This window comes from Colletotrichum chrysophilum (genome assembly GCF_026319265.1).
Source record: "Colletotrichum chrysophilum strain AFK26 chromosome Unknown scaffold_108, whole genome shotgun sequence".
NCBI lineage: Eukaryota > Fungi > Ascomycota > Sordariomycetes > Glomerellales > Glomerellaceae > Colletotrichum > Colletotrichum chrysophilum.
Genome location: NW_026517395.1, coordinates 74 through 14829, shown reverse-complemented (window position 1 = coordinate 14829; position 14756 = coordinate 74). Strand labels below are relative to the sequence as shown.

The 14756-nt window shown below is 53.4% G+C and overlaps 2 protein-coding genes across 2 annotated transcripts; one reads left to right on the top strand and one right to left on the bottom strand.

Moving 5' to 3' along the window:
* Nucleotides 1–447: 447 nt before the first annotated feature.
* On the top strand, nucleotides 448–1461 carry COL26b_010262 (uncharacterized protein; the record flags this gene model as incomplete). The annotated part of the gene is made up of 2 exons (XM_053182969.1): nucleotides 448–656; nucleotides 717–1461. 2 exons carry the CDS (start codon nucleotides 448–450, stop codon nucleotides 1459–1461), a joined length of 954 nt encoding a protein of 317 aa, XP_053033040.1.
* Nucleotides 1462–11571: 10110 nt separating this feature from the next.
* Nucleotides 11572–12534, bottom strand: COL26b_010261 (uncharacterized protein; the record flags this gene model as incomplete). Its single annotated transcript, XM_053182968.1, has 1 exon — nucleotides 11572–12534. One exon carries the CDS (start codon nucleotides 12532–12534, stop codon nucleotides 11572–11574), a length of 963 nt encoding a protein of 320 aa, XP_053033039.1.
* Nucleotides 12535–14756: the final 2222 nt, after the last annotated feature.

Genomic DNA, 14756 nt, shown 5'->3' with positions numbered 1-14756 from the left:
CTCTGATGCCGGCTTGGTGAATCGTATTTGAGGGAGCAATGCGATTGGTCGAGAAGGGTGTAAGGCTGACTTAGACCGTATTCCTCGGGTTTGTGTGGGATTGGCAGATGGGGCTGGACTGACGATGAGGCTTCTCGGAGGGTGTGTTGTTTGGATGTATGTATATATATTTGGGCATGGGCTTGAGATGAATCGCTTCGACGTTTCGTTGTTGCGACGACATGTTTCTGCCTTTCTCACGATTGAATGCTCAAAAGAGCCAGACTTGCGAATAACCATGACGAACGGGAATTATGGTATGTCTAGCGCCGACAGCTGCAGGACCGGCGGGCTGACAGATTGTAGTCGATGGGAGTTACTACTTCTACGCTCCGAATACGGGGGCGCCGGTCTTTTTCGCAGTCGCCTTTCTGGCGTCGGGGATGATGCACTTTTGGCAGAGCTAGTATGTCTGGTGGTGGCTCCCTCGACCGCAGAGTTTCTTCAGCAGCTGACGGGTTCCCTCGCAGTCATTACAAGTTCTTCAAGGTCACGGCTCTCTTCTCCTTTTGCTGTCTACTCTTCACGGCGGGCTTTGCGATGCGGATCTACGGATCATATCACTACGATGACTTGAACCCGTTCATCGCGAGCGTGTGTCTAATCTATGCGGCACCGTGAGTAGAAGCGGCACCCCTACCATGAGAGACACTGCCTGACTGACTTGTGTGCTCAAGGCCCCTTCTCGAGCTCGCGAACTACCACATCCTCGGCCGCGTCCTCTACTACGTCCCCTACTGCTCCCCGCTTCACCCGGGCAGGGTCTTGAGCACCTTTGCCTTCTTCTCCAGCATCATCGAGGCGCTGAACGGATGGGGCGCGAGCTACTCCGCGAACCGGTCCCTGTCGGACAAGGAGATGGAGGCGGGACACGCCCTCATAAAGACTTCCCTCCTGCTGCAAATCTTCGTCATTGCGTGCTTCGTGGCCCTGACTGCGGCGTTCCAGCGGCGGTGCGCGAAGCTGGGGCTCGCGAGGACGAGGGGGGTGACTGGACCGTTGACGACGCTGTACATCAGCGTCCTGTTGATCTTGACGAGGACTGTTTACAGGATTGTGGAGTACTTTGGGGTTGCGAACACGAAATGGGACGCGGACATGAGGGTCGAGGACATCTCGCCCGCGATCCGGTACGAGTGGTTCTTTTACGTCTTTGAGGCGAGTCTGATGCTGGCGAATGTGGTCATGTTCAACGTGCGGCACCCGCGGAGGTATCTGCCCGAAAAGTACACGGTGTGCATGGCCAAGGACGGGGTTACGGAGGTTGACGGGCCCGGGTGGAAGGACCCGCGGCCGTTTTGGCTCACGGTCGTTGATCCGTTTGACCTCGGAGGGCTGCTTCGGGGGCGTGATCGCAGCAAAGACCGCTTCTGGGAGGCGGATGCCGGCGGAGAGACGAGGAAGGGGTCTGGCGCAGTGTGAGTTGCCGCTGAATGGGCTGTGGGGGTCGTGTGTTTGTTGGGCGGTTGGTGTGTTTGGCCTGGGGTGCTTGTTGGAGTCGAGGCTGGGTTTGCTCCCATGTCCGGCGTAGGGGGTTGTAATTTTTAGAATTGAATAGAGGGTAGACGGCACCCTGCTAGATTGAATTAGCCTGAACAAAGAAGTTTCCAGATACTGGCCCCCCGAGGCCGAAGTTCCAACACGGTAATGTGACTGCGCATGCACGGCCTGGGTGGTTCATGTTTGGCGCAAGGGGCACAATCAGGCCATCAAAGCTTTCGCCAATGCTTATGTCGTCGAGTTTCCGGGAGTTGGTAGGGCTGCACAATGACGCTTGTTGCAGGGCCGGAGTGTTGGAACGCGAAAACAAGCACGACTTCAATGGCAGAACCCAGCGACATGGCTGCGGCGTCAGAGCTCGGACGATGAGATCTTGATCGTGGACTAGGATCGTGAGCTAAGACGTCCAATGCGAAAGGCAACCGCTCAAAAATGCCAAACATGGCGGGCCCTCTGTCAGGCAAACGGATTCTGGGCCGTCAGTATTGGCGTCTTCCGATTCCCGGGTGAGATGGAGGATTGCGAGTTGCAGAAGGAGAAAAAAGGTGGGAAATGGACCTCGGAATAGGCAGGAAAGCGAACAGAGGCGGTGGGGCTCATCCTACGTGAGCATTGAGCCGCGCTTGCGGCGTCTGTCCGGCGAAGGCTTACAAGCGCCAACGGTAGCCGCGGTCGGTGGACCAGAGTACTGTATAGACACTTTGGTGGAAAGGATTCCAGGCTTCCGGTATTTCAAGGCGGAGTTGCCTTGATGCTTGATGCCGAGATGGATTCAGAGTCGCCATGTTGTCGGGATGTGATCGGGGCGGATTTCCATGGGAACGTCGGAAAAAGTAGAGTTTTAAGTGCAAACCGGGCACCCGAATAGGTAGGAAGGGGACAAAAATAGCTGCGGATGGTCCGTGGCGAAGTCTTCATGTGTGTGGCTTGACCTCTCGCCTTATGTAAGCTTGGCAAGCAGCAGCTCACCTGCACCTACCAACCTGCCTACGTAAGGAACGGTATGCAAGGCACCAAGCAAACAAAAGATCAAACTGATTAGACCTGCTGAGCTCATTTCATAGCAATCCTTCCACGCTCGCTTCTGTTATTGGCTCTCAGGTGAAGCTGCTCTCATTTCCCATGCACCTTGCCGCACGGCACTACCCACGATATAGCCAGGTTATCGAATATTTCCTACCAATATCTCCTGTCCAGGGCTACAGATGCTGTGCAGGCGTGCGTGTGCGGCGTGATGGCTGGGTTTGTTTTTTTAGGTGCTGACCGGTCCACCCTGTGGAAGCCGGCTTGGAAGGTTCCATGAGGTAACGTCTATTATCCATCCGTACAAGAATGGAATTCCGGCACAGCATCAGGCAGCGTGCTTCGATCTGGATCTGTGTCCTGTCATCGCACACTCGCTGACCGCATCCGTGCAATCTTACGCCCGAAATTTCATGATGAATCTGGTGCCCCAATTCAGACTGTAGGATTTGATGATGCCCACCTCGTGACAACAGGGCCCCCTCCTCGGCAGATGATGGACAACTTGGCTGCAGTTGAGCCATTTCCTGTTACTGTTATCAAACCTGCCTTGCCTTATCCGCCCCAGTCGGGCCTTCGGCATGCGGAGGCGGGAATTATAGCAAGGAAAAAGGAGGAGTCTCTTGCTGGAGAGAGGGGAGACGACGAGTGCTTCTCGGAAGATTTTTATATGGCTGCCTAGTCGATGAACGAGATGCGGTTCCACAGCGGTGATGGATGGGGGAGGTTTCACTAGTCCCGCACGCCTGCCAGAGTCAATTCGGATGGCGATCCAATCGAAGCCGGCGACATGGTCACGGCGGGGACTCTGTTCTGGAATGATTGGCGGCCGCCGGGGGGCTGATCGGCGGCGGGTTCAATTGACATGCTGGAACCTGGCGATTCGAACGGAGGGGACGGGGGGCAAATGTCACCATCGGCCGCGGCCGACGAGTCGGGACACACGGCCGCAACGCAAAGCAACGACCTGCTTGGATAAGTGCCTATGAACCCTTATTGTCTCGTCTTGTCTTGTCAAACGCGGATCCCAGATCTGATGTGACGGGGGCGGCGGCTGTCGACGTATGTATACCCAATGTAGACAAGAAAGCGGAATAGATCAACCGTACATCAATCAGCTGCCGGAATCCGAAGAGGACAGCAACTCAAGGGAGGCTGAGCTGCGGCAACGGCGAATTGAGCAATCTACCTGATATGGTGGTCGTTTGATAGTGAGTAGTGCTGTCTGTGTATGGAAGGTATCCCAACTTCTCAAAGTACCTTACACAACTTAATAAGGGCCTGATGACGTTCGTATAATATTTATAACGTGGCGATACATGGCTAGGCAAGGTAGCTAAGTATGCGAACACGAATGACATGGGCAACGACACGGTCATGCACGAGACACGGAGACCCAAGCAGCGATTGCCGTTGCGTCGCCTTGATAGCTTGATGTCGTGTGGAAAAGTCGGAATATGAAGCAAAAATATGCGGCGTGTGTAATGAGGGCCGTCGTCGACAAATTGAAGACCGGGCAGGCAGCTCGACGGAAAGATTGATTGGGCAAGGTACCTACGGATACCAAAACGGGTCTGGGGATTTCGTTTAGGGGGGCAGCGGGAGTCAAAACAGGGTACCGCCCCTGGAGGCACCCTAGACAGTGGGAGAACCCCCGCTGGGCATATACCTACCGAAAGATCCAATGGCAGCAGGCCCGGTATCGAGTACCAAATTGGTGGCATTCCATCTGGAGCCCTCCACGCGCCTGGGCCCAATGCCATGCATCTTTTATTCTCCTTCCACACAATACTCCGTGATCACTGCGAAGACAAGGTGCCTGGGTTGTGGTCTTGTTTTTCTTGTGTTTTTCAACGTACGAGATACATTGTCAACTCTTTTGACGTGAGGTACCTAGGTAAGTGCATTACACTGATTCCGCCTGGAGCCAATGATGACCCGCCCACAGGTGAAGGACACTCACTACCTTACTACCTAAGGTAGGTATGTAGGGCGCTGAGGTACGTACCTCCACCGACTCGCAATGTGAGAGTGCAGCACCGCAGAGTGGTCGCCGCCCAGGTTTCCCATCCTTCCTTCTACCCACCAACCCACCTACGGTAAGGTGAGGTGAGGTAGGTAAGCTGGGCCAAACTAAGCCTCCCACGCCATTCCATTCCGCCTTTTTTGCATTCTGCTTTCCTTTCCAGACCACCCGCTGCTGCCATGCAGAAGCCTGTCCGTTCGCTCGTTCCGTCCGCGCGACGAGGCGAAGCTGGCAGCAGGAACGGCAACCTGACGGTTTCTTTCCGTCAACCCACTAGGTACGGCCCCGTTCCTCCTTCGCAATGGAAGTCCAGTCTGCCAAGCTGTGCTGTCTTGCCTGGACCATACCATGGGTAAGTGTACACGGTCTGGGAGAGAAGAGGAGCCAACCGAGACCGTCTCCTTACCTCTTGCACATGGACTCGGTTCGGCCGTATTCAGTGGTCCCCCGCTCATCTCGAATTAAGGTACCTACACCTTGCCCGTGGCCCTCAGTCCAGTTCGTCTGAAGCTCTCGCCAGACGAACGAGGCGCCGAGGGGCTGTACAGAATTGCACTGACTGCTTGCTTGCTTGCTGTCATTGCTTGAGCCCTCCAGGACCTATGTACAACCCAACTTACAAGTCTCCCGGCTTCCTCTCTTGGGGACGTGCCGTGCATCAATCGACAATCTACGAAATGCAAACTACAAACGGCTATTACCCGATTGCCTCCTAACCGCAAGCGACTTGTCATTACCCACAGATACGGGTCACTCGCACGGCGTTTTATTCTGCTGCCTCAGCTACCCTCCCCTCCACCGTCAAGGGCAACACCAAGCCAAAGTACCAACGTACCTCGCCTCACACCTCTACCCGTCCTCTCACGCCTCCCCGCCTCATTCAGGTCCATCCATCACACCAGCACTGCATTGCACAGGGGGGGGCCCCCTGTCTGTCTCTGCCACATCCCTCGGACACCCTGCCCCGGCTCTGCTTGCTTCGACCACGACCACGACCACGATCCCTCGACCCCAGATTCACCCATCTCCTCAGATACAACAACACGCCGTGTGATGGTCTATTAGTCTGGGCATCCTCGCCTCCGCCTCTCTGTCTTTTCTAAACCAGTCTTCCGCTTCCAACCGTCCAACGAAGCCATGATCCGCAGCATCTGATCTTACACCTCCCCTCGCCTCATGCTATCTGCGGCCCATCATTGCAACACACGCCTCAGACCTTTGACACTACCTAGCGCCCAGACCCAAAGCTCGGTCCCGTCGTGGCACAAACTGCAGACAACGAGTACCCTCCCTCCTTGCTTCCGTACCGCATCGTACCGCTCCTCGCCGTACCAAGCATTCCTTGACTTGCGGTACTACTCATCCGACTGCATCTCCGCTTTGTCTCTACCTCCCCGCTAGTCAAGACCGCCGTCGAGTCTGGAGCACCCACTCCTCGGCCGCCCTCCTCACCCCATATCAACCGCTCACGTCCCCCTCCAACCATGGTCACTCGTTGGAGGACAGAACCTATCCCACCTCATTTGCATCATCTGGATCTGGATCTGGATCTGGACCACGATATCGATATCGACATGGCGTCAACTGCGAGCCGCCGGCCCCAAATATTCGTCCATTTCGAGTTTGGGGTCTCGTTCTCACCTAGACATGCCCCTAACCAACACTCCGTTACCTACGTCTCAAGGGGTATGCGCGATCGTGCCCAACATTTCCCTAGACAAGTGCCACCGCCAACTACAAATTACCTCAATACGCCCACCTACCAAGCCTACCAGCCTACGCGATCTTCACCACCCGCACACCAGCAGAACCAACCTCAACATCCACCAATGCCACCCCATCTCGAACCGAGAAGACAGTCCCGACAAGAGAGCCGCTCATCAGGCTCGTCCCATGAACGAGGCAGCTCAGCACCTCCTCCCTGGAACGACAGCCCCTGGGACGCCGAACCAGACGCTCTAGGAAGCTCGGCTTTACCTCGCCAACGCCCACGAGCACCGACGACAAGCGCTCCTGACTACTGGAAGGCCCTCCCCGAAGTTCCCTCGCGGTTCCGACTGGGTGAGGATGAGCTTCCTTGGTCCGCTTCGTCATGGCCTGGAGAATATGGCATGCCTGATGATTCAGAAGTTGACGACTACTCATCCGAACTGTCCATGAAGTTCCGCGATGTGTCTTTGGCGAATGTTACACCAGCCCCTCGTCCTCGGGACAGAGAAGACCCCGGGAGGAAATACGAATTGGAAGCCCTTTCCGCAGCCATGATGACGGTCGACAATGGCTTCGAAGACCAATGGTGGTACCAGGGGGAGAGACAGCAGACAGCACCCTTGGCGGACGACTTGCTCACATCCTCTGCATATGCATCTGCTACCGCAACGGCAGAAGCCGTGCCACAAACACCAGTTCAGTTGAACAACAGGCAGTCGGCAGGCTGGGCTGTTTCTGAACACGACGATCCTCACATGAGCTTGACCAGCGCCACCGTCTACAACCCGAGTGTTTTGGTTTCACCTATGACGGAGTACGCAAGCCCCCGCCTACATCGGTCTTTGACCACAAGATCTGAAGAGCTCTTTCTGTTCAACTGAATGGAGTTGGAGATGGAGACGTTTATTGATGAATTTCAGCATGGCACACGGCGTTATTCTGCAAGTTTCATAGGGATTGGGAGGGAAATGTCAGGTCACGACATCGATCTGAAAAGCATACTTGTCCGGAAGGTGAATTGGCGCATTTGATGGGTCGCTTTGAAGGATATATCCCATACAGCCGGCGCTTCTCAGCTCGGCACAGGCAGCGGTAGTGATCATTTACCAGCCGGCCTCACACAATAATTCAACAGCTTCAACAATTTGACTGATTGATGTGGCACACCACTTCGCATTCCTCGTGCATTAAGTCATCGATTCCATGACTATCCGGTCACCAAATGGGCAATTGACAGTCGGAGGAGTCTTTTCTCTTTTTCCGCCTTGGTCTATTCATGGCGACCCCAGCATTAGCTACGAGGGCCTTACTGTATGACAACATCCCCGCTTATATTGTCGAGGAGAATATTGAATTAGATCTCTGAGCGCTACCAAATGACGCATCGCTGGAACAAGGGTGTGCGCCTACTTACATGTAGTTCTCAGCTGAGGGGTTGACACCCTGGGAATTAGCACGCGACAAGGCGCGAGGCCCAGCCAAAGCTGAGGGGGTTGCGGCTTTCCGCCCAGCTTGAAACGTTTCCGCCCTTCTCCGCTATCATTGACTCTCGTCACCAGCGTCGCGGATTCATGGGCCAGGGAACCAGACTCAGGCGGCTTTTTGGCGCAGATTCTCCCACAAAAACCCGTTATCCGCGGTCGGATCGAGAGAGACCGCTAGGTCTGCAAGGGCTTACTGGCTGGGGGTGTCCTCAGTTCCATCTACTCGATGAACTGGCCGGCGGTCGTGAAATCCTGGCAGCTCGGTCGCCATCGACTAACACCGTCTCAGGGCAAGTCCCGGTCATGTTTTGGAGAATGCTCCGAAGAAGGATTCCGTCGCCGTCATAGCTCCCGCGCCTTCACGGCGCCAGCTACCATCAATTTCGGCGGCCAGCGGCTGCCAGGCGGCTACTACATTCCTTCAATTTCCCATCTCAAGGCAACGAGCTGAGGTCCGTCAGCGCCACATTCTGTCTTCGGGACCGAGACGCCTCATCTCACCTCATGGCGCCATGCTTCCTTCGCCATCGCGTACCTCACTTGGTCTGCAGAGTCCCGGTCGGACTTTGCCGGGCGCCCTCCCTCTCCGTCGACGCTCCGTGCATGATTTGCTTCCTGGTTGCAGCGCCCGCCTTGTTGGGCTTCGACAAGCCTGCACCTTGGCCGGAACACTCAACCGGCAGTTCTATTTTCTTGTCACAAAATCGCTCTCTCAATCTTGTACGGCAGCGTGACCATGATATTATGTCTGTTTGACTCAAACACGACCTCTATTTTAGATGCTGGCTGGAACCCCCACGTCGAGGAAGCCCCGCGCGGCCTCACCGTTTCATCCCATGAGCCGACGGGGATCTGATGGGATGACACCCGTCAAAACCTAACTCTTATTTTTCTGTTCCTGCTGCTATGATCTGCGCGCATGATCGTCGAGAGGAGACACTGCAAACTCACCAGCCCTTCCGAGGGAAATCTTTTCTCATGTGAAGTCTTGGATTGTGGGGAAATTTTGCGAAGGGGTTCCTGGTGTTAGTGCATGATCGGTGGTGAAGCTTGAAGGTTTATGCGGAGGGCATGCCCCGGTTTGCGGCAACGTTACTTGCAGTACTAAGACTGGTTGTGGATCCATGGAGATCGGTCTCGGAATGCTATGAGTTAGGGAGAAGAACAGCATTGCTAGGTCTTGTGCATAATCTCGGTGTGCACTCTGGCGGCCGATGGTTGCTACAAGTGCATTGGGAGTCTTGAGGAAACTCCGTGGTGAGTCTGAGCACACGTTAGGTAAAAGTCTTGCAGATGAACTATGTCATTGGAAGAGCAATGTTCAGATTCGGATACATGATGCCACTGTAACAAAATGACGAGTTTCCTGACTTGTGTCAGTCGTCAATCCCGGTGAAATGAATACTGGAATATCAGATCATTTGGGAAAACGTCAAGTTGATGATGAATAGAACCCATCCAGTGCCCCGAGTTTCCATTCCTTCTCGACCACGACCGAGTCCAGAACACTCCGTCTGGACACAATCTTAGTGCTTCTTCAATGCTCGCAAAAACAAGGAGACCCGCCATGTTGTTTTACTTGATAGAGTTTCGTTTCGCGGGAGGGGGGGTGGAGAGTCGGACGAGTGTCTAGACCGCGCTTCAGCGAGGGGAACTCCGTCACGGGTTGATGGGGGATGAACCCGGGTTTGCTTGCCTGGCTTCAGGACCAGGGGATATTGCTCAGAGTTGCTGAGAAGGCCTACGCCGTATGAGGTGAGCGGCTGTTTGATGCGATGGGCCGGCCAGCGGGACCGCGGGATGGAACATCAGCCAAAGCAGGCGGCTATTTCTGGGTGATTCTTGCAGGGCTGGGGACGGTATTTTCTAGACATGTATGGGGATGGGGGTATTGAGGATGTTTGACGTTGTAGTATTCCGTATGGTTTCTTGTGATGTTTGGAGGTTGCTGCTGCTACGGGAATTGGCTGTGTCGCCCTGTCAAGCATTTGTGAGATGTCCGCCTGGTTTTCGAGGACAACTCCTATTTTGGAAAGGTTGCATGCTAAGTAATGAAACCCTAAATAGGAATATGGGTTCAAGGCGGTCTGGAGCAAGTTACTAATAATTTCGAGAACATCATCTTATGAGGACGGCAGTAGTAGAGTCGACGATGGTAAGAACAAAAGTGACGATAGAAGCGACGACGATAACGACAACGACGACAGTAGAGCCTATGATAGCAAGAACAACACTAACGAGGCAGAGTGTACAAGAGACCACAGGAAAAGTTGTTGCTCAGATTCTTCTTCGGGGAGTTCCCACGAAACAATAGGGGCCCATCGTCCATTGAAACATCCTTCAGACGTGGGCCCTAGCCCGACACCTCATCGCAAATCCATTAATTGTGGCGTTCCAAGCGATACTAGAGAAGTCCTTGATTCGCTGGCGTTGCTCCTCTCGGGTCGGATGCGGTCAGGAGAGCGCGGGTTGTTAATTCTGCTGCCTAATCCACGGCATGCGGCGATGGGGAGGGGCGATGTGGGCACTAGTGCATGTCAAATGGAGTCGGGCCGTAGATGCAGGAGTCTCGGGAGTTTTGGAAGGCAAGGGGATCGAATGCGGTGACACTAACATTTTCGAGAATGCCCGTTACAAGGTGTTTTAATGTGGAATAAGACGCACAATGGTCGTAGGAAAAGATGTTATTGAGATGCTGGTGTCGACTCTGCTATTCGTTCCTCTACATGTAGTTGATTCTCACGTTTCTAAGGCTATTCCCTTTCATCACGTCGTGTTGTCCCACTTCAAACTTCCAAACGAAGTTCATTGTGGACAAGACCGGATTGCCAAGTTCCTCCGCCCGCTGCATACCGAACTGTACATCATTTCCGATGTATTCGAGGGGTGTTGAGATGCGCCAAAACGTAAGAGGCATGTGAGAATCCTTCAGCCTGCTGAGCAGCGCTGGCCCCCCTTTTCATTCTTAGCCGGGGGCGGAGATGCTTCATGGTACGCAGATCGGTGAGTCCATGTCACGTATGTCTGCATCTGTAGTCGAGTGAAGCTACCGGCAATGCTCATGTAACATGACTTTGAGAGAATTAATGACCGTGGTGGCCAGCAGATACCCCGTATCTGTCTGGATCAATCCCCAAAACGGTATTGGGACCGGTGTGGTGGCCTCCTTGCGTGCCTGGGTGTTGGAGGCGGTGAAGACGGCGAGAATTGTTCCATCTAATCTTGTTGCCTTAAGCTGAGTGATGATTTACATCCGCGTAGAAGAGAAAGGGGTGTAAGGGAGTGTTCCTTTGCGGATGGCACCCAGTCGAATGTGCCATCGTGGGTTGCATCCAACAGCGGACCGTCGTGTGCTTGTCCCCCTAGTAAAGGAGACCAGAGTAGGGATGACCTGATGGCCGACTCGGCATCATCACATGCTCAGCGACTGTTTATCAAAAGACACAAGGGGTTCGAACATGGGGCGTGTGTACCGAAGCCGACGACAGGCTACGCGAGGCAAGAGCTCCAAGGTGTGAGTGTTGCTGAGATATCCATGATGCAGATTAGATGGAAGCTCGTGGAATTCCGTGAGACCTTGGCCCTTTCAAAATCACCTAGGCTCTACCAATTTCTACATTTGCTTCGCTGAATATAGACGGGAAGGAGCTGCCTTTTGCTCACTTTATGTCGAGCTCAACAAATCTTCGATTCTTGCACTCAATGATCCATTTGAAACTCCTAACTGAACTTGAATGTTTTGATTCTATAAGTCTATGTGATCTTGGAAAATAATACTTCAACGATGGTCTATCCTAACACCTTCTCCACGTCCTCAACGTCCAAATCAATCTTAGGCTCACTCTGCAACGGCACCACCATGCCCGCCGCGCACATCGAGCCGCTCGTAGCTGCGGGTGCAACTGCCTTGATCATGTTCCCACAATCACCAACTGCGTAGACGCCCGGAACGGTTGTCTCCCCAAACGGTTGCGACGTCTTGATGTCACCATTCTCCGCCACCTCCAGCTCGAGCTGCTCCACAAACGGCCCGTTGGGCTTGGTGTAGGGTGCGTGAGCAAGGAAGCCCTCCGTGGCTTCAGTGCCATCTTCGAACGTGATGATTGCATTGGTCTTCTCGCCCATGCGCAACCTGGCAATCTTTCGTGTGTCTACTTTAAATGGCGATGCAGGCAGGGACGACAGCTCCGACGCGAGTGCATCGTTTCCGTTGGTGTAGATGATGATTTCTTTTGCTAGGGGACGGGCCATGTAGCCGACATGCGTGGCCATCTTGACGTTTGCCAGCATGCCGACGCCGATGATGCCTGCGCTCGCCGACCCGCGCTCCTCGAAGCCGTGGCAGAAGAGGCAGTGGAAGATGCCGTGGCCCCAGCAGTCGTCGTAACCTTTGATGTCGGGCGTGATGTCCGCGACGCCGGTGGCGAGGACGAGCTTCCTCCCGAACCACGCCTTGCCCGCCGCGTCTTCCGCCTTGAAGAGGCCGTTCTCGAGCTTGGTGGTCTTGGTGACGGCCACGTCGGCGAACGTGACCGTGGCGGAGTAGCGCTCCTGGATGTCTGCCCTGGCCTTGGCGCGGAAGACGGGGGGCGGGACGTGATCGAAGCCGAGGACGTTGTGCATGTTCTTGGCGCGGGCGTTGCGGTAGAGGCCCGAGTCGAAGACGACGGAGGTGTAGAGCTGGCGGGAGAGGGCGGTGGCAGTGGCCAGTCCTGAAGGACCGGCACCGATGATCAGGACGTCGTGAAGCATTGATGCGGTTGCGTTTGAAGATATTTGGTTCACCAGCGCAGAAGATGCGAGGGTCTTGTAAAGTGATTTATATAGTGAGGTCATGTATATAGGTTTTTAATGTGTTTGCGTGCGCAGAAAAACAGCTGCTGTTCTGCAAGGCAATCCATCTTCATTATATACAGAGTGACTGTTGTGTCTCTTGTCGGCGCGAGGCCGTAGTGTATGTCTCCGAAATCCCGGGAGACTTACGGCGGAAAGTCGCCGAGACCGGGTCGGACGTGGGTCCCATGGCCGGGCCGGCAGAAATGTCGCCGAGAAGAAGGTCCTGACAAATCTGGAGGCTGCAAACAGTCGGGAGATTTATGCGATGAATATGTACATTGCTACATAACAAGTTTCCGCCGGGCTCTGAATTGAAGTTCGGTTCTCCAAGACCTTGACTCTAAATTCTTCAAAAGAAGAGTGTCGTTAAGTCATTACGATCTCCCATTTCCAAGACCTTCAAACATTCAAACAATAATCCTCTTGATGTAGCAATTATAAAACCTTGTAATAAAGTGTTCAAGTTTTATGATTGTATTGATCTTTCATTAAATATGTTACCCTCACGTCCATAAAACTTTACTCCCAGTTCAGCCCGACTCGACTCCATAGTTTGATGGTGACTGTGGCACAAAGCCTATTGCCAGAGTCGCTTCCAGCTTCGGAACTAACATTAAGCAGGGTGCTTGTGAGCAGAGAAGAGCTGGTCTCTGTCGAGCTGGGTTCCGGGGAGCTGACTGCCGTCAGCATGGGCTGCGGTGTGAGAGTCGATGTGCAAGAGCTGGTGCTCGCTGCGCCAGGCTGAGCAGAGCCAACGGCAGTGGCAGCATCAGTGGCAGCAGCGGTGGGAGTAGTAGGTGCTGTCGCATCGGTCTGAGCTGTAGGCCAGAGACTAGTGACTGATGACTGAGAGTGACAATGACAGGTGCTGCGCCAGCGGGATTCTGAAAGCCAGAGTCAAGAGTCGGAAGTAAGCCAGAGCCAGCAGTGGCAGCAGCGGTGGGGGCAGCAAGCGCAGCCGCATCGGCCTGGGCAGTGGGCCACAAGGTAACCACAGAAGGAGAGCCGAGAGGGCCAGGAGAAGCAGTTGCTTGCGCTAGGTCGCTGTAGCCTCCAAGAATGCTGCCGGGAGCAGAGCCAGCTGGAAGGGTGACGGTGACCGTAGAGGGAACGCCGCCAGAAGGAGAGGAGTTGTCGTAGCCACCGTGAATGGGGTCGCTCTGAGAGACGGTCTGCATCAAGATGGTGCCAGAGTCAACGTCGGCGCGAACGAACGACCAGGCAGATGGTAGCTCCTCATGGTTGCAAAGATTAGTTTGATTGTGTAGTAGCTGGTATCAACTTGGGAATTAAGGATGAGCAAGGGGCTCGAGAACTGCCGAGGGCGGCGTCTTATATATACGTCGTTGGTAAGGACCTTGCGAAGCCATCTCTGCGCAGCATGAGCCAGGTAGCGACGTTGGCGACCTTGGTGGTAAGTAAATTCAGCGCAATTGGCAATGGCCATGAGCTTTGTAGACACATGAGGCCCTGTAGGAATACGAGCAAGGTACACTACCCATACAAGTCCCCATTCGAAGTTTGAAGTCTGACCTTTGAAGAAGTTCAACTTCGGTAAGTAAGTCTCCACCAGGGTGGTTGAAGGGACGTGGACCTACCTTAGGAAGGCAGACACTGTGTCCACCCAAGGCACAGGGCAGGCACATACTACAATACACCCCCTGAATGATTGTTAGCGCGTGACTTCGCCCCTGCAAAACGGGGCCTAAGAGTGACTCTAAGCGAATTAGAGATTATATTAACGCTAAGTAGCCTACTATAGTAGGGATAATATAGATATTACTATATATAAAAATAGGGTTTTAACTAGCTAAATCAACTACTTCTAATATATTTTAGTATCTAATATACCCCCCCTAAGCTTTAATTACTAGTTTAAGTTAATAAAGTATAGAGTGTTAACATATAACATTCTTTTATAATAATAATAATAATATAAGAATAATAATAACGCTTAACTTACTTTAATATTCTATATAAAATAAACTAATAACATTTAAGGTATAAAACCTTACATAAAAATACTCTGTTTATTACAACTTATAACTATAATATTGATTATGTAATACGTATAGTTACGTAAGCACCTTATGTAATTAGCAGTTTAGTAGGTTACGTTTCAGATTATCTTTCCCCTC